The sequence below is a fragment of the Aulonocara sp. 'chitande type north' Nkhata Bay genome, linkage group LG17 (assembly GCF_057382095.1).
Source record: "Aulonocara sp. 'chitande type north' Nkhata Bay isolate Kocher_YH1m ecotype deep benthic linkage group LG17, A_spYH_male_GT1.1, whole genome shotgun sequence".
Classification (NCBI taxonomy): Eukaryota; Metazoa; Chordata; class Actinopteri; order Cichliformes; family Cichlidae; genus Aulonocara; species Aulonocara sp. 'chitande type north' Nkhata Bay.
The window spans coordinates 38,521,170-38,548,415 of NC_141360.1; the positions used below are offsets into that span (position 1 = coordinate 38,521,170).

Sequence of the window (27,246 nt, forward strand, 5' to 3'; positions counted from 1 at the left end):
ACATCCTTACTGTTTACACTGTGTCTCCAGTATGAGCCTTCCATCATAGATAGATGCAGACTGAGTACCTTACAGGTATATAACCAACCGACACAAGCGGAAGCCTCTCCAATCAGTCTCACCTCTGTCTTGGACTGCAGCTGGAGAGCAGGAATTAGGGGCACATGAACCGTCAGTTTCTCGGCAGAGTTTCCGTACAGCTCAGAACTGATGCTCCAGGCGTTACCACCTGCAGGCCATGATAATGGAGCTGGATTATTCAAGGATTTCACAGGCTAAGACAAAAGCGGCCTGTCCAGCAGGGCAGTCACAATTCATCAAATATACTTGTTGCATCACCAATGTGCTTCAGCGGCCTGCCCAAGTAAAGTCTATGTGCAGGAAAGCCTACATGTCTAGAGCCAATATCACCAAAACTGTGCAACTCACACCAAAACAACCTAGAAGGCTCTGTCCTCTAACACAGAGTGCTCTAGGAACAACCAGTCTCCCAATAACAAAATACTGCCTGCAGTTCGTGTGTTGCAGAAGAATTCAATTAAACAAAAGGACCAGAACTTATTGTTTTGGCTGATTTAAAAAACAGGATTCTGAAGTCATTCTTAAGTTTCAAATGTTTGAGAAAAGAAAGTGTCACAGAGCTGCCCTTCGAGAACAAAGCGCACACAGAACCAAACACACCATCACAGAGACAGGAAAAAAAAATACCCAGGCGATACAGCAAACATCCACTGTGCTGCAGATACACACACGTATCACACACTCATTCACTACCAAAGGGGAAAAAAACACAGAGAGGCTAACATGTACAAACAACACACACACACACAGTCCATTACAATGAAACCGTTGATGGGAGGCCCCCGTGTCGGGACCCTAACAGCTGTAGTGCATTAAGGGCCGACTATGTGCAAGGGCAGGGAGAGACCGGCAGCAAACAATCCCAAAGCCCGAAGATACACACACACAGTCGCACACATCACCCCCACATTTTCACAAACATTCATGCGCCATATTATGCAAATGCAGAGACACACACATCAGACACAATGTGGCAAATCAGTAGTTATGGACCTAAGAGGGCTTTTCGTGAAAGAGCAAGATCGCGTCTCGAAAATGACAGTTTGCATTTAAATCGGAGAGAAATGAGCGTGCTAAAGATTGTTGAATATTCCTGTGCTTTGTTGCTGTGAATCAAAGTTCTGGGGAAGAGCTGTCCAAAATTTTGCATTTACCTTTTCCTTTTTTCTGTTGCAGCCATTCTTCATAAGACAGAAACGGTCAATAATTTGCTTTCAAAATGACTGCTTTATAGTGATTAATGATTATTGGGTCTAGGATCCTAAAAATAAGTTCAGTAGGCAGCTGTACACAATTTCAATGATAAACAAGAGTGCATCAGACTGTGTGTAGTTACACTTCAATCATTAACGTGATCCTCTTTGATAACATAACTATACCACAGTTTCTGTGGCCAAATATTGTGGAGAGAGATAGTCGAAACAACAGCTGACAAAATTATTTCAGCTCAAGTTCTGTTTACTCGTTTATCTTGGGGCCACTGACTGTACCACACTGTCTTAATAAGCAGGTGCAGTATGCTCAGTTGCCAGAGCACCTCCAGGACTTCTTATGTTGACAAAGAAAAAAAAAAAGAAAAAAAGGTTGAGTTGGAAAGAACAGCCAACAAGTCTTCTAAATTAAAACAACCATTTAGTTGCATTAAAGAACAACACAAGCATTCTATTCTTGCTCCCCCATCTGCAAGTCAAAATCATTGGAGGCCAAACTGCAAAGCTGTGTAAACACAAAAACTGTTTCTGCTTCGCTTATGCTTCTTCTTTCTTATCGTCTTCTGCCGTTCCAATCTATAGCAACTCCTAGAAACATAAAATTAAAAGTTTTCAAATTTGGCACCAGTTTTTTTAATCAGAGTTGGGAACTTTGGCACCACCAATGCACTTATTATGTTTTTTAACCATAAGCCCAATTTTTATAAGGTGGAACACGAGGAACTGTTCAATGCAATGAATTAAGCAGAGTTTAATGGCATCAATTTTAGTCATATTAGATTTTTGGAAAAACCTTAAAAACCCTAAAACTGGTGATGAGGTGGCCCAACAGGGAGTGAAATCAGCAATGCGTTCGTCTATCAAGCAAGCCTAGGCCTGCATTTTAAGAAGCACACACTATATTAAAGCTTTGTCAACATGTTAACCCATTTGATGCTACCACCATACTGCATTTTATCAAGGGGTTTATGGGTAATCCTCAGATCGCACCTCACAAAATCCCTCATATAGAACTTAAATTTTCAAAAACCATCATAGTTAATCTAATTTTACACTGAAGTAATGTAATATCAGCAATTATATTGACACCAAACTTGGGGAAAAATATCACATTGTGTTTTTCTCTATAATAATTCCACCAGACTTTTATATGCTTTTATAACCCCAGTTGCTGCAGGGGGAGCTTTGTCACTTGAAGGTGACCAGATGTCTTGAGGAAGCTGCTGAAAGAACCGATTCTGTACTTCTTATGAAATCATCTCACCTCATGTTCCACTTCTGAACACTTACAGACTCTTTTTTTCAAGGTCAAGAAGGAACTGCTAGCCTTAATGCTGAACCTTTGGCATTTGTCCATCTTACATAGCAGCTTGAGTTATCCAGATGTTGAGGTTTTGAAATTGCGTTAAATGAAGCAAAGCTAATTATTTCAAGTTGAGCTGCCTTACTCACACCTGACGCGCTCTCAACCAATGCCGTGGCAACAACTAGTTCAAGTTTAAAGTGAGAATCAGAATGGAGATGTTCTCTGGGTGAAAATGCTTGCCTGATGTCAGAGAAGAATGGCCAGAGAACTTCAAGCTGACAACATGCCAACATTTACTTAAATAAACCCCTTATTACAACCAAGATCTGCAGAAGAGCATCTCAAATGCAAAATGCATTGAACCTTGAAGTAGATGGGCTACAGCAGCAGAAGACCACACCGGGTGACACTCCTGCCAGCTAAGAACAGGAAGCAAAGGATACAATTTGGGTTCACCTAAATTGAACACTGGAAAAACATTGCCTGGTCTGATAAGCCTCAATTTCTGCTGTGGTGTAAACATGAAAGCATGCCTTGTGTAAACAGTGGTTGTGGTGTAATGGTTTGGGGGATATTATCTTGGCACACTTTGGACCTCTTCGTACCAACTGAGCATTGTTTGAATACGACAGCCTACCTCGGTATATTGCCATTCTTCAAGACCATCTTCTGATGGCTGCTTCCAGTTGAATAATTCCGGCATGCCACAAAGCTCAAATCATCTCACACTAGTTTCTTCTTGAATAAGACAGGGAGTTCATTGCAATCAAATGGCTTCCAGAGTTACCGAATCTCAGTCCAATACAACACCATTGGGATGTAGTGAAACAGAGCATTAATATAATGGATGTGCAACAAGTTTGCAGCAACTGTGTGATGCCATATGGACCAAAAACTCAGAGGAAACCTTTTTCAATCTGTGTCAACAAGAATTAAGGTAGTTCTATTTGCAAAACGCATCGAACAAAAAGTCTAGTACTACTGAACATATCTGTCGAACCTGCTAGGGATGCATCTATGGAGGGATATTTAATTACTAAACATTTCCTGCTGATAAGGGATCAGTACAAACTGTTACAATGTTATCTACCAGTAGAATAACAAATGACTAAAACATATCTTATATTGTTCACCTTACATTTATAACACTAGCACTAGAACTAAAGTATCAGTGACACAAAGAGACACCAGAAAGAAGAAGAAAAAACAGATCCAAAAATACCTGCAAAGTCTTATTGTTTCTCTGAAGGTCTACACCAGGGGTGCCCAATCCCAGTCCTCGAGAGCTACCGTCCTGCAGCTTTTAGACGCATCCTTCTTCTGACACACCTGAATCAACTGAATGGCTTGTTATCAGGCCTTTGCCAAACTTGATGGCATGCTGAAGAGGTAATCAAACCATTTGATTCAGCTGTGTTGGAGTAGGGATGCATCTAAAAGCTGCAGGATAGTAGATCTCGAGGACTGGGATTGGGCACCCCTGGTCTACACAATTGACATTGTTGCATCAGATATTACGTTCTAGGTTACATCGCAGGACAGTCTTACACAAATATCAGATAACATTTCAGAATTGCGCATGCAGGCTCTCTCTCCACCTGTCTCTCAAAACTCTTCTCAGTCTCAGGGTGAGCTCATATATCAATACCTATGGCATCTTTTCTTCTCTCCCTCTCTCTCCTCTTTCTAGGGAGAGGAGGACAGAGGAGAGGCCAGTGTGGAGAGGCGCAAAACCGTGTGAAGTGGCTTTATCGTTGGGAGACACGTGCAGGCAGAAGACTCCGTCTGAAGGCTGAGTGGCAGGCGGCAGAAGCCATTAAGATAGAGCCGCTATCTCTTGCTGCCAGGGTCCTCTTAATACAGGCAGGGACTCGGGCCTCTGTCACCCACACATGCGCACACACACACACACACACAGAAGCACACCTTCACTCCTGATGTACTTTAACTGACACACAGCGAACATGGATGTAGACATGTGCGTGTTCATTTACACTTACAAGCAATTCCTTATCTGTGTGTCTATTTTACCATCCTGAACCCATCAATCGTCACATAGGGAGGAAAACTGAAGAGATAAATGGGCAGGTAGACGGGTGGAGACCAGAACACAGACAAACAAATTACTGTCTCTGCCTCTTTTACGACCAAAGTATAGTGGTGTCAGTAATGTGAGGTAAAGTGCACGCCACATTTACTGTTTTGAGACATCCATGTGTAACTCATAAGATGCCTCACCCTTACCGAACTTGTTTGCATCCACAATTTCTCTCCTTCTCCCGTAGAAGTGGAGGCACTAGTGGAATGGACTCTAGGAGGTTGCAGACTTGTCCTGAAAACTTTTAACTGCTTTACAATTAAATACTAAACTGCCAACATTACTGCATGAAATAAATATTTTGGTTTGGTTGTTGTCAGAGCTGTAGAGTAAATACAGAAACCTGGAGATTCTTGTTCTCCTACAAAAACTCTTCACACACCTTGGATCTGGCTGAACCAACATGACAGAGAACAGTCATGGTAAAAGTAAAGTAAATTCTAAGATTTTCGGATGTAATAAAAATGATCTGGTCCTTATGCATTTGATTGATTGATCCTCACCAAGTGTGAGCACCTCTATAAAAACAGAGGTTTTGGCAGTTGGGCAGTAGAAAACGACTAAACAAGTATGGCTTGTTGAGAAATCACCTTCCTGTTTAAAACGCATGCCTCCATGCCTTAGGTCTGCTAAGGATCTGAAAATGCTAGAAGACTCTGAACAATATCCTTTAGATTTGGGCCATAATGCACAGCACCGTGTGCATACACATGCATATCAGCACAAAAAACCATCATCTGTCAAACACAGTGTCATGATTGTGGCTTGTTTTGCAGCTATAGGAGCTACAGGAGCCGGGTACCTTGCAGTTGTGCAGTTATCCGTCAACTCGTCTGTGTACCAAATAGGGCTGCACGATTTTGCATAAAATGAGAATCACGATTTTTTGGCTTAGAATTGAGATCACGATTCTCTCATGATTCTCTTTTACAGTATAAATATTTATTGCACTTATTAACTGCACATCAACTTCGTAACAGTTGAGACTGAACATAAAAACAATAAATAAACATAAAAACAACAAATGTCTCACGTTTTGTTGTTGCCGCAAAATGTTGTACTGCTTGAAATTCCATCTCCACCGTTGCTCGACACTGCGTGTTTAGAGCAGGTAGTGCAACAATAGAAAAATAGTCGCGGGATGGCACTGTGTAGCGTTTGTCTAGGGTGTTGATCATTTTCCTAAATCCCTCGTTTTGCACAGTGTTGATGGGAGCCATATCTTTGGTCAGGTGATTAGTGATAGCCTCCGTAATTTCTTTGTGCCTGCGGGAGTTCGACGTGTATAGGGAAGCGTTGTATAAGGTTCCCGTTATTGATGTTTGGGTGGTTGACCGGGACGGATTTTCTCCTGTCACTTTCTCGTCATCCCTGACGTGCTCTCCGTTGTTTTTCCCTGCTAATTTTAGCATCACATGGCACAGCTTCTGTATCACGTGGTATAAGGCTCTGCCCTTGTCATTTGTTGAGCAGGAAGAGTGAGCGCTTGTTTTCATGCAGATTACGCCCCGGATCAAAATGCGGTACAATCGTCGTCATCTTTTTTTTTTTTTTTTAATCGTTGTCATTTGGAAATGAGATCGCACATAAGTATGAATCGAGATCGCAATTTTCTAACGATTAATCGTGCAGCCCTAGTACCAAAGTATTCTGCAGTCAAATGTGAGACCATCTGTCCATGAGATAAAGCTTGCCTAAAACTGGATCATGCAACAGGACAATGATCCCAAGCACAGCAAATCTGCAAATGGCTGAAAATGAAAAGAGTCGAGCTCTAACAATGGCCCAGTGAAAGTGTGTGTATATATATATATAACTAGGGATGGGTACCGGTATCGGTTCTGACACAAACGGTAGTAACCAGACCGAAAAACAGCGCACATTTCGGTGCTTTATTTCGGTGCTTTTTTTTCCCCTGAGCTATGATAGATTCTGTGTTAGATTCTAGCCAATCATTTTACGTTTCCAAGGATAGTAGGCGGGTCCAGGTACGTACGTTCTTTTAGAGCAGAGCTACAGATTAAAAATGCCCAAGGCGAAGCGGTCAAAAGTCTGGCTGTACTTCACAGCAAAATATGCAAACTCAGCAGCAACAAGTGCTTCAAGCTGATACTGTGATACTGTGCAAAGGAGGTAACACCTCAAATCCGATGAAACACCTGGCGACGCATAGCGTTTTTTTAAAAGCCGAGAAATGCGCTGTATTTGATAGCTTGCTGCAAGACCTCACACCGTGCACATCTACTGCGGGTGTGGTGCCTGTTATCGGACCCGGAGTTAGCAACATCCCCCAAAAACCCGAAGAGGAGAGTCCTGGCCCCTAGCCCTGCCAGTGTAGCAGAAATGATGACGGATGATGATGCAGCAGCAGCCGTTCTTCTCTGCGTGAGTAGCTTAATGTTGTTCGTGTGTAATTTACGTTGAGTAGGCTAACCACGTTATTACATTAATGCAGGTAAGGTGAACTAGCAAACATGATCATAGCTACATGCGGCTGTCTTCTTGTTTGATGGCAGGTACTTCCTTCACCCCGGCCAAAAAGGCTAAAATGACCAAAGAAAAAGGAAAACAGCTAAACACAAGAGGTTTTTGGACAAAGTTTGTGTTTTTTCCATTGTTTAAGCACTGCTTCCAGCCAAGAGTGATACCATATATGCCCCATAGCTGCAGAAAAGGCTAACATTGTTATCTTTTTACAAAAAACAGCTAAACACAAGAGGTTTTTGGACAAAGTTTGTGTTTTTTCCATTGTTTAAGCACTGCTTCCAGCCAAGAGTGATACCATATATGCCCCATAGCTGCAGAAAAGGCTAACATTGTTATCTTTTCACAAAAAAACAGCTGAACATGAGAGGTTTGTGGACAAATTTTGTGTTCTCCATTCTTTAAGCACCGGTTTGAGCACCGGTATCTGATAAAACCTAAACGATACCCATCCCTATATATAACAATTTTTATTTTTTAAATATCAAAACTTAGAATTTCAAATCACGTTTTCTAATGCACTAAATTGACCTAATTTTAAAATCTTGTAAGGATCACTTTTGATGTCCATCTCAAAACGACAGAGGATGTACAGTAATGTACATTAATTTTTTTATTTTTGTTTTTATCATGGCTTTATAATGAGGAGACATGGCACTGAAAAAAAATCTGAAAAGAAATCTATGGAAAGAGTTTATTTTTAACATGACTTTATCTGCACTGGAAAGGTTTTACTCCCTCTGAAAAATAATGTGGGCCATGAAGTCCAAGCCTCAAACCTACAGTACTTATAGTAATCTTTGGGATCTTTATAGAGAGCCTATTTTTGTAGCACTCTAAGTGTTTTACTCCACTTACACATCTTTTAAAAATAATAGATAATAATAGATACGAGCATAAGTAAAGTTGATATAAGTAGGGATCACTCTTATGTATCTGATGAGATCAAGTGAAATCTGATCGAACAACTACAACATCTGGCTATTTCCTGCCCTCCACATGTAAACAGAGGATAACAAAAAGCTAATGAAAGTCACATTGATGAAATTTATACAAAGTATTCAAGGTAAATGTAAATAGGTGGTTTAACTTTAGAGAGAGCCAGCCTAGCTGTCAAACTATGTTGATGACTTTTTGCCTCTTAGTCCAAAAATCAGTCCCCTCTATAAGGTAACACCAAAACATGAAACAAAGCAGGAAACAAAATGATCTCAGAGGTTTTCCACACTTTTCTGCAGAACATCTCATCTTTTTTTAAAGTTGCAGCATTCTTCCTGTGTGCCATCTGGGTATTCCTACGCTCCTGCATGAATGTATCATAGAGATGTCTGTAGACACAGACCTGTTTACACACTGGCGCATCGTGCTCATCCGTGACGGCCGAAGCGACACCACAGCACACGGCAGCAGCGATGACTTCACTTTTGGTGTTCTGCAGTGAGTAAGAACAGCAGCGAGTATAAGCTGCCTGTTCGATTGTGCTTGTAGTGCCAACTTTCATGCTATAAGTGTCCTAAATAATAGAGTTTATTGTTTATTCTTTATATCAAGAAAGTGATTTTTGGCAAATTTTGACTTGTGAAACTACTAAATTCACCTGTAAACACACAAGCTTGAGTATATTGCAAAAGTGTTTTTTAAGGAGCACAGAAAATGAAAAAGTCAGGATGTCATGGATCTACATCAGCATCGATGTACAGCAGGACATTTTTTATCATTTAATTTCTAATTATTTTTGATTCCATCTTATTTGAATGAAACCACAGGGTCATGCCTTCCATCATCCATTCATTTGACTCTGAGACAGTCTTAATCACACATTTTCTCTGCTTTGGCACAAGGTTACCGGACAGAGAATGCACATGCAGTGTTCAAGCCAGAACCCTTTTGCTGCCGTGCCCCTACGGTGAGCACGCCGCTCTAACCACTAAGGTAAACGCTGCACTGTAAACAAAGCTGTTTTCTTCGCCGACAATGGCAGCGTGGAAAATTAATTAACGATCTGTACTCTTTGTGAAAATCTTAACTCATTCCTAATTAGCTCCTCTCCTTGAAAACATCAAGTCAGTTAATTATGTCTGAGGGAAAATGGTCTGTTTCTGGTGTCACTTATTTATTAGTAAGCTTCAGTGCTGCGAGAGAGGAAGCGGCTGGAGCAGACAAAGTAAGACGAGAATGAAAGGGAGTCTGTGTCACGGCAGGGTTAATGAAACACTAGCCTGGGAAGATAAATAAAAAGTGAATGATTTACAAAAAAAATGTACAGAAGCACACAAATACACACATGCAAACACAAAGCGTGTTTTTACTTAAGGACACAAACTCACACGCTGTAATTGTCCTGCCACTTGATTACAACACAGACCTTGAATTCTTTCTTCTCAACTAAGAGCCAACTTTGGACAAGCATAATTCTGCATCCATTCTTTTCTATGCATTTCCTCTAAAGGTCAAAAGTCACTGCTGCTACTTTTCATATTATGATAACCTTGAGCATCGCATTGTATTTGCACAGGCACACAGTTAAGTGACTCACACATAGAATCATACCTTATAAGCAATAAAGTTAAAAATTATATGCCAAATTCCTGCAGAATTATGACACCTTATACCCCCAGAAGTCAAAGTTTTAGTAATCAGCATTCTTGTTTAGAGTCTTATCTAATTATGTTAAAGAAATTTGGTTAATTGTCTACACATAAGTTTTAAAGTTGTGTATTACAATGTCTAACAGAGTCTCATATATGCTGTTTTTTAAGAAAAAAAAATTTCTTTGCAAGGAGAATTACTGGTGTTCAAAAAATTAACCCTTTTCCCATCAGCTTATAGAATCTGAACACTAACACATGAACTTTATAGTTACAATAGTGCCATTCAGGAAACTCCAGGCTTAAATTCTTGTCAAGACGTTTTAAGAATGAACAAGAATTGAATTTGTGTCTTAAGTTTTGTGGCAACAAGATAAATATCACTGGAGTGAGAGCTTTGGATTTGAAAATCTGTCGATAAGGATAATGTAATAAGATCCAAAGCACCAGAAGACGTACTCTGTACTAAAAAAGCAAAAGTCAAAAACTACTGAAATCTGGCCAACGTGCCCTTCAGGGTATTCTCGTTGTAAAGCATTGAACTGCACCCACCACCCTCGAATACTGTTTGATCTTTAGGTCATAGTCGGAAAACAAGCTCTCATTGTCAATGACGATTCTCAACATGACGGTCAATTGGGCACGGAGGTAAATTTTTGCTGTGTTAACATGGAGAATGTGCACGTGCAGGTGGTCTGAATGGGAGTTTAAGGCTTGAGACAACTCTGATTAGGTTAGTGGATGACATCCCTGAGACGAAGCAGGAGAAAACAGCAACTCTCTGCCCAAAGTATTTTCAAATCTGACAGATGTGACAGGTCAAACTAGAGGCTGATTTCTAGTCTCATCATAAAACACAGTAAAATACTTTTAAATATTAAAAAAACAGCATAAATCTAACACTTTTAGACTCTACGCTTTGTTTGTATCCCCAGGAGCTGACTTTACCTCTTCATCCCTTTCTCCCGCCTCTTCCATCACAATCTCTCCCCTCAGTTGTTATCTCTCTCTCTCTCGTTCTTCTTTATTCTTCCCCCCCTACTTTTTCCCCCTGCTCAAAGCTGTCAGGATGTTGCCTCCTTGGGTATGAGGCTGAATGGGGGGATTTGGCACCGTTTCCCTCTCCTTGCTCGCTTCAGCCGTTTTTAAGAGCACATGTTTATGCACCAAATCTCTGCACTTTGTGTTTCTCCACGTCAAGGCACAAGCTCAGCTCCAGATTGATGCGGCCTGGCAGCCCCCTGTGTACTTGCTCTAAGCGAAGAAGGGGGACGACAGAGAGAACAGAAGAAAAGAGAGAGAAATCTAGAGTGAAGAGGAAATGATTTTCTGATTTTCTACACAGGCTTTGTGGTCCTGGAAGGCTGTTTAAATGTGTGTTTTTAAGTCCATTGGTGAGAACAAGAAGAGAAGAGACTGTGCTATCCACTGCCTGAGGGCTATGCTGAGCCTATATATATATTTAAGCCCCCCCAATGTTCCTTGCTTAACAATAACGCCTACTAGTTTTAATTTAATTCTGTCATTTTTCTTACTAAATAATCCACTTCCAATTTCTGTGTCACAGCTGGAGAAATAAATCTAATCTTATCGCATAGCAGACTGAGTGTGAGGTTTGACAGAGTTTTCTTTTTCATCAGCACTACTATATGTGAAAAAGAACAATAAGAGACAGAAGTGTTTGAGAGTGCGCGCCGTCTGCAGAGGGACAGGTGGGCTAAGAGGACAAGCGCAAGAGCTCTGACAATATGCCAAAGTAAGACACGGGCACGGAGAGCTAAGAGGACGACAGACAGATAACAGTCGCTCAGAAATCTGAGAAAAAGAGCAGCACTACTTGATCTTTCCTAGCCAGTTGGCCCATGGGCACACCAGTTGTGGTGAGCTTCCTAAACATCGTGCGGCCCAGCGGCCTCCGTAAACCAGCATGCAGTTTACACCCACACACCATCATTACCAGAGAACAGCTTTTCATACAAACTATTTACATCAGATTTTAATAATGACCAGATCTATGGCCAGTGCAGATGTGTAGTTAATCCTAAGGTGTTGAAACATTGCTACAGACATGCAGAAGAAGCACAGCTACTTTGACACTTGGTTCAAAGGAAAAGATGATAAATAGCTGCTTTCTAGTTGTAGTCTGGCTTTTTATGGAGAAACCCAAAGCAGGATATGTAAAGTTACACAAACTGGTGAAGCGACTAACTGATTAGAAACTTTTGGTACTTATACCCTCCATCACCATCACTATGGAGATTCAAGTCACACAGCCTAAATCAACTTTATTTGTAAAACTTTGCTTTAATCCCATTATATATGGCACCTTCAAAAACTGTGTTTACAAAGTGCTTTGACAGCCCAGCAAAATCCTGAAGATATAAAGAAATTTAACCTCCTAGGACCTGGCGTCCACATATGTGGACATCACATTTTGGGTTATTTAGACTAAAATACTCAATTTTGCTCTACATGGGCCTGATATCCACTTACGAGTGCATTATACTGCTACTGTTCTATCAAAATTTTAAACGAATATCCTCTTATTTTTCTTAAAAACAAAAATAAGGTTGAAAAAAAATCTGGTAATTCTTTTGTTTTTACATTCATCGGGCCACAATATGCCCAAATATCAAAGAGAAATTAAAAATGCATGTCGTGGAAGAGTTCGGGTCTTAGGAGGTTAAAACTGCAAGAAAAAAACTCTCAGCAAAAAAAAAAAAAAAAAAAGAAAGAAAGAAAGAAAGATTCAAATATGGTGAAATTAGAAACATAAAAAGGGCAAAGACACAAGATTTCAAATGCACCAAAACAAAAAGATTAGATGTGAAGACATAATTAAATTTTAGTTGTGGATTTCTAAGAGTTAAAAATACTGCAGTGCTGTCTCCCTGGAAGCTGTTCTACAATTTCCTGAGAAATCAGTGTAACACTACTTTTGACAACTCAGAAAATTGGAGAACCTGGAAAATAGAGGCAAACTTTAATTTTGAAAAACAAGAAAAAAAGCTAAATGTGGAAAATTTGATAGAGTATCAAGACAGGCATTTGGGCCCAGAAACAGCAGCGTGGAAACTTCTCAACAACAGTAGCTAACATTAGCCAACATTGATCAGCTAGCTAACATGTGAGCTGCGTTGGAAAATTACTCAGTGTACCTTTTCCCTGCAGTAATGGTGAGCACTAGCACGGCCGTTGGACTTACCTATATGGGCAACAATAAACAGTACAATTACAACATGAATGCATGATCGTTAAAATTAAAAATGCATCATAGCTACTTGCTTCTCTCGTCTCTGTACCGTGTAAGCATAAGAGCTTAGTTTCTATTCTTAGCAATAATGTGTGCTACCTTTAAGCCATATCATCGATTTCCTTTACACATATTTTATTGCTCACTTTAACTCATCCTGGAAAGTATGGAAGCTGAAGCTTAAATGGTAAAAATAAAGGGTCTTACGTTTGTTTCATCCAAATAATACTGCAAGCTATACATGGGATATTATAGGCTATTATTACCATGCGCTCACATAACACTTCATGTAATCTCAACATGCAGTGTGCCATGCCGTTTTTATTTTCCAATGTCTGCCGTGGCAACCCCAACACCTTTTACTACAACCTCCCACCCCCACCCTCAAGTCCTTCTTTTCAAACTGTGGGAACACACTGGCACACAGATGGTTAAGCCCATCCTTGTGATGAGTGGGAAGGGTGTGTGTGGTGGGGGGCTTGCTGCAGATGGCACAGAGGGCATCGCCAATCAGCCTACATACACACACATACGCACCTACACAGGGAAATAAAGGGAGAAGAGGAACAAGGTAAAGACATATGGGGAAGAGTTAGAAAGATAGGGATGCATGTATAGATGAAGGTGGGTGTGAGAGTCCTGTGTCCCCGGGCATGCAGTGTACTGTGTACGTGCGATGGCTGCCGTTAATGTAGCGTGGCACACAAAGCCCTGGCATCTCGCTGGCACCTCTGCCCACGCCGTGCCACACTGAGAGGCACGGCGAGGCCTGCCAGAGGGGCTGGCAAGGCCGTGTATGTCTCTGACTTTGTGTACGCATATGCATGTGTTCATTTGCTTGGTGACTGGTTCGGTGTACCTTCTATCTAAATATGTGTAACAAAGCACAATATGTATATACCATGCTGCTTTTGAAGGTGTGTGTCTAAGTATGCATATATTGTGACCCAGCCAAATACCACACACACACGCACACACACACACACACACACACACACACACACACACACACACACACCGGTACCCCTCTCATTAGGAAGACCCTACCCTGTGTCTCTAATGGCTAAGCCTTTGATATGCAATGACGACTAATTCCCTCCTGTGTTCCACTCTCCGCAGACAGCGCAGTCATTAGACCACGGACATGGACACACACATACACACACAGTTGTGTTTGAGTGGGAATCTAATCATTTAACCCGTCCAGAGGTTCTGATTCTCATCTGTCTTTACCTTATCTTCTGAATTGTCTACCGGGGGACTCACTCCCCTCACTTGTAATGTAAATAGAACAATATTTACATAAAAACATTTGAATTTATCATTAAAAACAGCTCTTCTTGATGTGGAATGCGTCTTTCTGCTCTTTAAGGCAATAAGGTGAAGCCTAATTTGCTCGTTGGACTGTTTGTCTTGTATGCATAAGTTATTCTGCCATCAATCTCACACTGTAATGAGGAGGAAAAATCCGAACATTTAAATGTGCCTACTTTCTAAAATAGAGTATGCATTCTACACTGCAGTGCAAACAACTAGCTTTCTTTTTAAACAAAGTTATTTGTAGCATTAAACTCAATTGGCTGGTGTGGAACATCCAAATGAGCTTCACAGCACCTTTAAGGAAAAAAAACAATCATATTTTTAAATGTTTTTGTCAAAGCAATTTCTTTGTTTTTTAAAGATGCTGTAAAAGTAGTGCCCCTCTCTTTTAGCGCATCCTGATCTTAATGGTGTAGCTAGCAAACTGATGAACTTTATTTACTTCTCCATTTACTCCTGTCTCTAGATCTTTGGTTTGTGACTGTTTATGTCTCAGTGAAACAAAACTAAAACTAGGACGCCAACCTCCTTGCAACTAGGAAAAGTCATATACTGAATTATTTTGCCTTTAGAGACTGACTGGAAATAGTTCCAGTGACCAACTCCCACAGGTTGAATGTGCAACATCATTGACAATCGCACATGTCATCTGCAAACAATCATGATCCAACTCAGTCTGGCTGCAACCAGTCTCAGACAAGATTGGTGGAAACTGATGAATAATCACTGCCAAATTCACAAACACAGACACGCCAACACGTTGCAATTTATCTGAGTCAGTATGCACCAATTCATCTGCTACGTGTCTCTTTTCAGTAGGGTGCACTGGTTGGCAGCTGGTTTTATTCTGGTTATATTCCTATACAAATGCAAAAACAAGATTGTCCTGCAGCAACTATGATACTATTTGTGGAGGAATTTCTGGATTTCTCTCTGAAATCTATGAGGTTCTGACTCTGATTTCAGAGGTAACTATTGTATTATCACAAATCCCCAACATGACCCCATTCAAACACAAACTGATAGCACACTGACCGTGTTAATGCTGTTCTATCACCCTCTTGGCATCTTGAAGACGGACAGCCGACTGCTAGTGGTGCAAACCTGCTCCCCGACTTTGAGGCAACCATTTCAAAGGAGTTGTTCCTTATAGAGGGTCAACCGCCTGACATCTCTTTATCTTGCACTAGTGAAGACTTGCTACCTCCTCACTAATTTGAGCCTTTTAGCATGCATACACCTGAAGACCACATGTAAGTGCCAGCCTAAAAAGGAAGCAGAGAGTTTTGGTTTAAGTTATAGAAAATAAAGAAAGAGCGGTGAAGTTATGGTCACTGATCTCTTTGTTTGAAATGACAAAGACCTGCAACACAGGTCACATTTGAGTACAGGGTAGTCATGGGGACAAAAACGAAGGTTTTTAGTCATCAGTAAACCTGAGTGTGTGTGCCCATTGTTCTAATAATGCTTCTAATAATACTTTTCTGCACGTCCCAAATAAAACACGATTTCAAACTAAAATGAGGTCAGGAACATTTCCAAAAGTCTCCATTTTAGGAGTCCTAAAATGCCAGGGCAGTGAGAACACTTGGCAAAAGAAAAGGTCGCGTATCATCTATTGCTGTGGGCCATTATTTATTTCTATCTGCCTGTAAAATGATTTAACACTGTTGCCAATTTTGCTTAACTTTGTATTCATTTAAGCTTTAGATTGCCACTAATCTAATCTTATCAATAACACACTCAAGTATTGTACAGGTGATTAAAATAGAAGCAGCAGATGCTAAGACATCATTCAATTTGCTGTTCAGGCTGGATCGAGTGCCAAACACACTGGATCCCACATACCTCTACAAACAAACTAAATGCCCTCCTTTAAAGTTACTAATATATTCACACCACTATTGCTACCTGATGAGCGTTTTCCCCCTCATTTCATAGTCTCTCCACCATCTCTCTCATTCACTTTACAGTGTTTCCTGTTTTTAATATATCTGCAATCCTCACTTAACCATAACCATCACCCTGATCTCTTTGCCCTCTCCGTCTCGTTTCTCTTTTGTTTAATCCTTCCCTAATCCAGCCCTTTTCTCCACTCTTTTCTTTTCCCTTCCCTCCCACCCCTACTCAACCCAGTCCTGTTATCGCTTTATTACCGTGTCCTCAGTTCATTCTGTAGCTATTAACATGGTGAACAGCTTCACCCTTGCTGATTCCAGCCAGCTAATACAGGTTACACACACTCGAGCTCAGCTGGCTGTGTTGGCACACTACCCTGCTCCTGCCGTCTCTCATCCCGGCATTATAAACCCCACCTAATCAGCCTCAGTGACACATCACGTGTGTCATTGATTTTTAATTAACAATCTGAATTTGAACAACGGATCAGCTTTTAGAGAACTGTTGAATAACTGGTGTGCAAACTATACAACATCAGGAAGTTGTGGTACACCTGAGAGGACAGTGTAAGCGTTGAGTAGCAACACTGAGTCAGAGAAGGGGCTGCGAGGACATACTTAGCAGAGGCCAAGGAACGATTTTGATACTGACAACAGGCTTGGAAATGTGACTATTAAAGTCTGTCACTAGCGACGGTTGCCACAGTTACATTTTATCGCTACTGCGTCAGTAGGTGAGGGTAAGAAGCCAAGGCTCTGGTCAACTGTGGAACAGTGCTCTGTGATGGATTGGGCTTGAACCGATTCTCGATGACAAAAGGTGATAACAGGATTTACCAAATGCTGAGGCGGAGCCAGAGCAGGAGAGGAAGTCATTTATTGACATCTGATTGGCCAGCAATTGTGCCAGTCTAAAATTCATTGGTTGTCACTGATTGCACATCTTGTATTCAGAAGCTCAAAAGGACAAACATGATTTACGTTGTATGATTTCTCCTATCAACCTCAATCTTTAAGTCAGAGAAAATGATCTAAACCACAGACAAAATCCGTTTTGTTTACTCATTTGCTTTAGTTCAGTTCAATTCAATTCAGCGTTTTTAATCTTTCACAATAGACACCAACCCCTCAAGGTGCAAAAACCCTGTAACATTTGATAACACCAGATAACCCCAGCAATCAGTCATCTTCCCTATGAGCACAACTGGCAAAGGAGGGAAGAGAGAACGGCATTTTAACAGGAAGAATGATTCAGCAGAGCTATGTCAGGGAGAAGGAGCCATCTGGGTGAAGGGAACGAGAAGTGAAGAGAATAAAGGACAGCAAAGAGTGACGAGGACAAATCAAATTATGAGAGAGAGTCAATAACATGCAGCAGTGGTATATCAATACATGGGGAGTGAAAAAGAGGTGAGCGCTGTGGGTAGCAGGGGAAGTCCCCAGCCTACTGAAGTATAACTAAGGGATGATTCAGGGTCACATAATCTTAAAAATAAAAGCTGATCCTTTTTAGAATCGCGGGAGCGATGACCCGATCCAAGATGTCAGACAAAGAAGCAAGAACTGGTGGTCAGTAAACAGCTCTTACTTTCCTTTGCAAGCTGCACAGTGCAGACATTTATGTTGAATAATGAATTGAAATATATCAGTTTGCTCCTTGAATTTGGCAATCAGATGATAGTAAAAGCGCAATCTGCTTGGAATGCGAATACTCCTCCAAATGTTGTACGATGTGTTAAAGGCAGTATAGCTTTCTTTTTCATTTTGTTTTTATTTTATCTTTTCCTATAATGAATGAGAAATAACATAACGTATATTTTTCCGGTGTTTAGCAGCAGGCATTGACATAAAGTAGGTATGAGAGAGGCAAAATGACGTTGTGTCACTTACAACAAATACAATAAAATGTTGTATTTAATGGTTAGCTTCAATTTGTCTCCTTAACATTCCGTATCAATGACTTTCATCAGCCCAGTGCAGTGTTATATGTAGGTGATTTTATAGGTTTATAAGCATTAAAGCTCTTTAAGTTAGGCCAAAGTTCTTCCCACCAGACGAGCAAAGGCGTATTCCTACCCTTAAAGATCATTAGAGTCAACACAGGCATAGAGGTTGCAGATTCACCTGTCCTGGTCGACTTTCACTGTCTGCTTTCCCACTGACAAATCATGTAGTCCGCTAAATCAGCCTTATCCATGCTGCTGGAACATCCAGCAGAGACACAGTAGAGACAGAGAGGATAGCTCTCAGTAAGCACTGACACAAAAGCTGGTTAATACTATTGTTCATGACACAGTGGCGTTTGGCACCGAGGCAGCATGTGTTTGTGTGTTCATATATGTACATACAATTCCTTATGTCAACACACGTGTGTGTGTGTGCTTGCGTGTACGTGCATGTATCCGTATGTGCGTATCCACAATACCGGGCTGCAGTTAAGTGAGTAAATGCATTAAAAGGGCTGTTGCGGAGCCCTGCTCGCTCATTGCCCGAGATAATGAGGACGTTTTCTGTCTTCAGTTCAATCAGCACTCCCGGCTCTGTGAGACGGAAGAGCCTAGCAGATGCACGGCACGTAGCAGATGTGTGCTATTGGAGTGACATCTGAAAGTAAAACTCTAGAGCCTTTTTACGACATTGTGTGCTGCTGTTTAGATGCCCGCGATTTGCTGGCACCGAGCGATGGTGACAACAGCAACTCAGGGAACAAGCAAAGGCGCAAAAGAAAGAGGAGAGAGAAAAGGAAAAAGGCAAGGAGAAAAAGGGAGGAAATCTTTGGCAAGGGCCTCGTCTTTGAAGTGATTTGGAGAGAGATGACATACAAAATTAGAGAGTAGCATTTCGCCCTCTCCACTTTGACTACACATTAAACGCAACAGGGAGAAATTTTTCCCCACAAAGATAAATGGCGCAGGGGTGCGCCGCGGTCCCTAAACAACAAAGATTACCTTGTCTGCTCGCTTTCAGAATCTGTTAGGATTTCAAGCCGTTTGATTAAAGTTTTGTTGGGTTTGTTTCTGATTCAGGTACATATAACTTTCCAACTATTCAGTTCCAACTTTTCAAAAGCCAACTGGAAAAAAAAATTACTCTTTTTCTCTTCAATCATCTCTCAGCCAATCAAAAACAGATCCTTGGCCAAAAACACTTAAGAGGAAAAAATATATACAAAGTGTTTGTCGCATACAAAAGGCAAGAAATCTGAAAGAATAAATGGCGAGGATTTATAGAGGGACTTCTTTCATTGTATACTATAGAAAAGGGAGACGGTTTAATTGGACCAATAGTGTCTCGCTGGCTCTGAGTAACATGATAAGTAGCTGCTATGTTCAGATCCTATATGTCTGTTCATCTATATATGGCGGTGTATCAGAGTCATACGGTTTCCTTATTCTTTACTAACAAACAACTGCTATTTACTATTCATTGTGGTATAAATTTCACAAGGGTCAAATCAACAGGACAACTTCAGCCATAATTACTTAGAAACAAGATGCTTAAGTAGGCTGTTTCATACCACACCACGCAACACTTGCCTCTGTTCAGAGTTATTAAAAACAGTGAAAATTGCGTGAAAACAGAATATGTGAATAATGACGGCGGCGTTAATAAAACAAAAGCACGTGGAAGATTTAAATAAGCATCTGGAGTCGAGTAGAAGCAGCCATATACCACGCGTGAGTCACACAGAACGATCCTATTCTTCTGTGAAGAACAACGAGGTGCCCTAATTTATTTGTCAATTAAGCAAAAAGGAAACTTTTCAAAGCTCTGCAAAACTATTTTACCCCCGATTCCCACAAAAGGAGACAAAATGTATTCAAAGATATATTCACCATAAAGATAAAGATCCAATTTAGACGGTGTGTAGGTGAATGTTAAACAGATTAGTGGGCACACTTGGTGAACATAAGAGCATTCTTCATTCACACGAACACACACACACATATTTATTTGTGCCTTTGAAAATGATGCATTGTGTGAACATATATTGTATAGTGCGAGGCCGATCTAGAGGGAGTTTTATTGTTGTGCCCACGGGAGCAGATGTCACTGGCACTAACTCAATACTTTCTCTCATTCTGTCTCTGTTTGCTCTCATGCTGCGCTCCTCTCTCCCTCTCTCTCCATCTCGGGGTGTGTTTTTCTATCCGTCTCCCTTTTTTTGCTTGGACCAGATGGAGAGATGCTCTGCTCCAAACCTTTCTCACTCAGGATCACAATGCTCTCAGTCATGTGATCCGGTCTGCTATTTCCTGCCTCTCTCTCTCTCTGTCGCTTTCTCTTTCTATCCATAAGCGCTCGTTCTTCTCCTTCTTTCTCAGTATCCTCTCCCCCCTGACAAAGCCTGACAAAGGCCTTTCATTTCTTCTAGCCTGCTTGTCCTCTGTGTGTTTGTACTGTACCAAAGTAGTCTCCCTCTCTCATTGTATTCTCTCTCTCTCTTTGCAAAGAAGGTGTCTAGGGGCTGCGGGGGCCCTGCTCTGAGACAAGGGGCCTGCCTCGGCTCAGCGAGGGAGGTGGCAGGGGTGGGAAGGGGTCTGTGTGGTGAGTGAGAGAACGAGGGGAAGAAGAAAGAGCAAAAGCGACAGAGTATATTATTTCATTAACTGCTTTGGAGCTCGGCAGGGATTGGGGAGTAAAACCTTGCAGCTCTGTGTGTGACAAGGGCGCGACCTCCCGCAACCTGGGAACTCAATCCACACACATTGCGCCGCTTTCATCTGATACTGGGGGTGTGTGAGAGCTCTCAGTCACTGGTGCTGGCTGGCTCGCTGAGGGTGCTAAGCTTTTTAGTCAGGGCCTGCTGAACGGAGGAAAGGTGGCGAGAATGACGGAGGGAAGGGACGCGAGAGGAGGAGGAAAGGAGGGAAGGTAAAGTGACTAGAGTAGGGAGGGTAGGTAAGGAGAGGACAGGGGGGGTTTGCCTGAGCCCCGGTAAGACAGAATTGGGCATTGTCGCCGAGCAGAGTAGAGCCGAGCTAGCCCATTCTGTTGATCTGAGCAGGATCCCGGAGAAAACAAAACTGCATTGTTCCCCGCAGATGGAAGCCAGTGTCTCCTGGGTAACAGCATTAATCTCCCCTTTTCTCCTGCTTCCTCTCTTGTCGGGGCCATAATCGGTGGGCTCCTTTCAGCAGCCGAGCCAGCCTCAAAGCCCAGGCTCCTAACTAGCCTCCTAATTAGCTGCAATTACAATGAAGACAACATGATGAGATAATAGAAATTTGCAAAATAATGACATACCACGGGAAAATATTCCTCCTCCCCAAGCACCATTTTTTTCCCTCCGGGAGAGGCACAATGGAGAGCCGGGGCCCTTTTCTGAAAGCGGGGAGCTCAGAAAAATGGTGGCGCATTATGTGGCATAGAACCCTATTGTCTGCCTTCTGGTTGCTTCAATCAACAGGCCATTGTCTGGCTGCTTAAATCAAAATGACTCAAATACGGGCTCCGTAATGATGCCCTCTCAGCACCGCATACTGAACACAGAGACAGATTGAGGGAGAGAGGAGAGGAGCTAACCATGCAATGTAACGCAGGGCAAAATAATTAAGATGAGGTAAGAAAAGGGCCCGATCATCAAATATCCCAAAGTGTTGAAAATCAGGTGGGAACAACAGAGAGCAAGGAAATCAGCAATGGGACTGCCATTGACATTACACAGTAGTTTTCATCTGGACTTGTTACACATTAAATATTTCTGAGTACAACACGTCACAACTTCATGAAATCGAACGTGAAAGCGAGTGAAGCAGTAGGAAAAAGGTGGAAAGACAGAAGCGGAATAGCAGGATAGAGGGAGGAGGAAGATGATAGAGGGAAGGAGGAGACTGAGGTAGACAGCAGGTGGTAGTCATGCACAGAGGAACATTTTTAACAACTCTGATCGGTAACGAAGGACAGAGTTACTTTTCTATTAAAACACTTTACTTAGAAGAAGAAAACCGATGGCATGTTTACTCTTTGCTTTTCTATATGCTTTGTTATAGCTGCTGTGAATACTATCAGTCCTTTTGTTGGTTGTTTTTCAATATAACTAACATTAAAGTGTTAATAACTTGTGTAAATTAGATATAAATAAATATTAAGGAGCTAGGATTTTTAATGGAATACAGTGACCATCACTCCTGTGTTCCAGTGGCCATGCTATTGTAACAGATTGTTGTGTTGGAATAGCTTTTGTTGGTCACAGAACAAATAGTGTGGCTAGGTTTGTCCATCATAATGGGTTTAATGATAGTCTTAAAATATCCCATAAAAAGATCTCTTCTATCCAAAATTCCAAAAACAGACTGACCGTAATAAGAACAGGAAGAGAGACAGAACTTTCTCTGCTCCCTTTCAGTTATTTTCATTCCCGTCCTTTTACTTGACAAAATTCAGACGTTTTTGGTTTGTCTGGAATAATAATTCAAGCATAAAAATACTGGCATGAACCAGTGTTGTGTCTTCACGTGACAGATATGTTATATGTCAAGGAAAAACTATACTTTAAACTGTATCTTTGTTCTCAGTTTTTTTGGTTGAATATATGGAACATTTAAAGATATAAAATAAAATAGCATTTCTGTACCAACAAGGCTGGCCTTTCAGTTAATCCAACTGCTGTTTACTGAAGCCTCATCATAAACTACCTCAATGGAAGGGAAACAGGGAGAAAATACTGAGGCATGCCAAATTACACAAGAACTGGACTGAGCGATGAATCAATTTAAAAGGAGCTCTGTCATGGATTGGGGCTGCATTTCAGCCATTGGTGTTATGGATGTTATCACTGATCACTGGTCATATTTTGATCAACCACGCAACACCATCTGAAAAGCAGTTAAAGCATAGGTGGAAAGATAAACACAGGCCTCTCCGGTGCTCGGGCTTCAACAATATTGAAGAAGTGTGGGATCATCTTGATAGAGAATGGAACAAACATCCAAAGAAGAGCTGTCCTTCAAGAAGCCTGGAGAACTATTCCTGAAGACTACTTAAAGAAACTACACGACAGTTCCTCAAGAGAGTTCAGGCACTTTGGAAGAATAAAGGTTCAAGCTCTTTACAACAGTACAGATTCTGTTTTGGCCTTGCATCCTGTATTTCCATGTGTGTTTGCACATGTTTTAATAAACCACTGCAACTAATTACTCATTTCAAGAAATGAGGGACAGATCAAGACTTTTGCACTGTATTATACCCTAAAACTCTCTAGGTTGGAAAAAAAAAAAACACCCGACAAGTCCTCAGCTGGCACTTCTATTAAACAGTACATGCAAAACACCAGACACAACACTCAAGAGGAGACTACTGAAGGCTGGCCTTCTACACAGGGTTGTTAAGAAAAGGCCATATGTGACCTGACCAAGAGCAGGACAAGATTAGAATGAGCAAAAGCACACTGGAGCGAGAAATATCGAAAGATGAAGGAGAGTGAGTGTGAGGCCAAAGTCTGAGGATTGGTACTGGATAAAACAAAGATTATCACAATGCTATGACATGCTGCTTGAGTCGAGTGAGTTTCCTCTAACCACAGGATAATTACCCAAAAGACAGCTTCAAACTCTGTAGGAACTATTTAGAAGAGTAGTTTGTAGTTTGTACAGTTTGCTCTGAGAACAGTGAAGTTCAAGGAAGTATAAAAACCCCCAACTTTGGTATTTTCTTTGGATCAAATATATTTTCTTTTCTCCTGAAGTATTATTTTTAGCAAATAATTAACATGAGAGGCGACTTTCTTTCTCACCTGTCTTCAGGCTCGGCGTTCTTCATAGCTCTCGACTTCTAGCAGGTTTGTGGGTCTGAAGCAGTCTGTCTGACACACAAACACACAGCAAGACTGACATATTGACAGACAGATAGGCAGAAAAACATGCAGACAGACAGAGAGACAACAGACATATGGACAGACAGACAGGCAGATGGACAGAAGGGCAAAGGTTAATATGCAGGAGAAGGGCTGAGAGTGTGTGAATCTGTGCATGAATGTTGGGTGTGCATGTGTGTCATGACAGCTGGAAGCTTGTGTTGTGAAGCTGAACACCTGAGACTGGCACAAACACAAACACACATCCGCACTACGACAGTAGCACATAATTTTCTTTTTCGTTTTTTTCCATTAAATGTGATGTTAATTAATCCTGGTCTCTTGTAGTTTTAATCCCTGTGGCTTCTTCACTGGATACCAGATAATGCCATCACTACCTTTTGCCCTCACATGAAAAAATACATACAAAGCAAAATGGATTCCTTCTGAAATGACAAACTTTATTTATATTTATAAAGCTTGCTAAAATTTTTATATCAGCCACTCGTAGATCCCCAACATGACAGATCTGCGGATCAGCTTATTTGCTGAGTTCATGTGCTTCAAAGTCTGGTTTGACGTTGAAGTTAACCCTCGGAAGTCAACACTAAACCACCATCCAACAGCCAGCAACCTCCTACAACCACTTGCCAACCTGTCAGGGAATATACATTTTTCCCTAGCGACCAGTGTTTTTCAAGGAATTGCTGACTAGTCTTCTAGCGATGTGTTACCGAGGCCTAGACAAAGAATTTAAATGTATTTACAGTGCCTATTATAAAGTGTTACCCAGCTGAGATGTACATGAACCAAACATGTTAATTGTAATCTCATGTGACTGATCTGCACCATTTAAAGTAAAATGTTCTTTCACAATTCCTTATAGTAAAGTGGACCGGAATTTATATAGCCTTATCTAGTTTAGGCTTAGTACTCAAGGTGCTTTTGCACAGCAAAACCCCAACTGTCATTCAGACAGCTAGAGTGATTAAACGATTAGCAGTTAGTGATGCAGTTAAAAACTTCAGGGTAATCCCATTGAAAGATGCTGGTATTAATCTGCCGGGTGTAGGAGGTCACAGGCAGAGGTGCAGCAACCTTAAAAAGCAGAAGCTTCGTTACCTCTTCCTAAACACAGAGGAGTCCTGTTGAGTAATTAGCTTGTGTCAGATAAGTTGACAAGCTCGTTAACACGCCACATCATCCGATACTGCCGCCTTTGTTTGTGTAGGCTTCTGAGAGGAAGTTAGCAGTCTAATTAGCATAATTACAACTGCTGATTTATATGGGTGTAATTAGCAAGCAGATTTCTGCATGTTGTGGTCTGATGGAGATATGCTGCTGCGAAGGAAGAAGCTGGAGACCAGATTCTCTTACGCTTTGCAGTATGCCAGAGTCATGTACACACAGTTCTTTTAGTCCTCCACACACATATGGATAAATACATTTAGTACAAAGATGGTTAAAAATAAATACATATATGTCTAAACTGTACATACACACCAGTCACTTCCCTCTAAATATTTTCAGAATAATAGCAGCAGGAGAACATTGAAACTTTTTGCCTCCATTAAAGGTGAATAAATCTAACAAACGGTTTTCGGAACCTCTACTTAAAGCATACCAGTTTGTTTTTTTTGATACCAGATTACATGGTCTGAATCCCCGTCAGGAGATTTAAAGATTCTTCAAAATAAATTTCACGCGCCTAATAAAGAAGCACTTTGAGTGGAGGCACTGAGAGAACAAGAATGGAGGAACAAAACAGAGGCATGATCCGTCTGACAACTTGGCCTTAATTGCACCAGACGTTCACAGTAGGACAGTGAATTAGTGCAGTTACCTCTCATCACTACTGTAAAAGCCCGGGGTCAGTAGATTACTGTACCACACTCACATACAGCATAGACGTGCTAATACACACAGTGCCGGGTGCTGTCTGGTGATCTTAGCAGTTTTCTAGGTGACATGGGGTGAAATTGGGGTCAAAATGAATCTCAGTGCCAAACCAGTTAACACAACAATGTGGACACTGGGAGTGTCCTGGTGGGGCACCATGCTAAGACTTATTTTGTCTGCCTGGCATGGCAGAGGACAAACCTCTTATTTAATCATCAAGGATTCTCTCATGAGCCAGAAAGGTGTTACTCTAATTGGAAAAGGGTAAAGTGTAAAGATAAAATGATGCATTTTAAAGCAGTGTGTGTATCAACTAAACTCAGACATGGGTGGACAGTTAGTTACTTCACTCCTACAGAAGAAGGACAAAAATGTTAAAAACTAAGAATTTTCTAGCATACAAGAGCAACAAGACTGCATCGTCAGATGCTTCTTTTTTTGTCATGTAATAATGAATTGAAGCTTTTAAGAAATAACAATATATAACAAGTTAATGTGACAAAACAATATCACAGTATAAAAACTAAAAATCTTGTTATAAACTAGAAAGTAAGTCACAGGAGCCCAAAAATTCTGAGGATTATGAAAAATGACCTGAAACATAGTTTTTTTTCTCCCCTCTGTTTTTGCTGGTTTGTCAGGATAAATTCAGTCGCTATTTGACTTACAAGCGAATCATTTCAGCTTTATTAAATCTATGGAACAACATCTATCTCATGTGACCCTATGAAGGGTTCCCAGCCCTCACAATCGCGAACTATTGCCCTCTAAGACTCATTACAAATCATAATTAGAGGGGTTTTTTTTATTTTAATTGATGTCTTTAGCCTCTTATTATTATGCAGCATGATTTAATCTCAAATATTGACAAACAGAATTAGCAAATAAGAGGATCCTGATTCCAGGTAAGTTGACAGTCACATGCTGTAAATGTCATCGAGATGACAGTATGCATCAGTTTAAGTCCTGGCATGTATTTACACATGCACAGATTTCCTTTTAGCCCGTGTTCGTGCCCTGGCCACACACACAGACACACACAAGCAGGGACCAGTATAAAGGCCTGATTGATTTCCTCACACACACACACACACACACACACACACACACACACACACACACACACACACACACACACACACACCAATGGATTGGGATGTGTGCATTTGTCACTGAACATGCGTGCATGTAAGTTGTGGATTGACTGTATTAATTAATGCAGTGCAGATGAGTCCCCTCTGAGCTGTCTAATTAGACATTAGCATGGAGATGTAATTACCTGAGAGGGCTCAACACGTTTCACTTAACTACTC

General features: G+C 41.1%; 1 protein-coding gene across 1 annotated transcript in view; it reads right to left on the reverse strand.

The window, feature by feature from the left end:
* The window catches only part of sox5 (SRY-box transcription factor 5), a 323,149-nt gene that overhangs the window by 171,418 nt on the left and 124,485 nt on the right, over window positions 1-27,246 (reverse strand). The window contains exon 5 of the mRNA XM_086268027.1: window positions 23,975-24,067. Coding sequence (XP_086124153.1) covers window positions 23,975-24,000 — 26 coding nt within the window. The 5' untranslated portion in view covers window positions 24,001-24,067. The remainder of the gene's footprint in view (window positions 1-23,974; window positions 24,068-27,246) is intronic.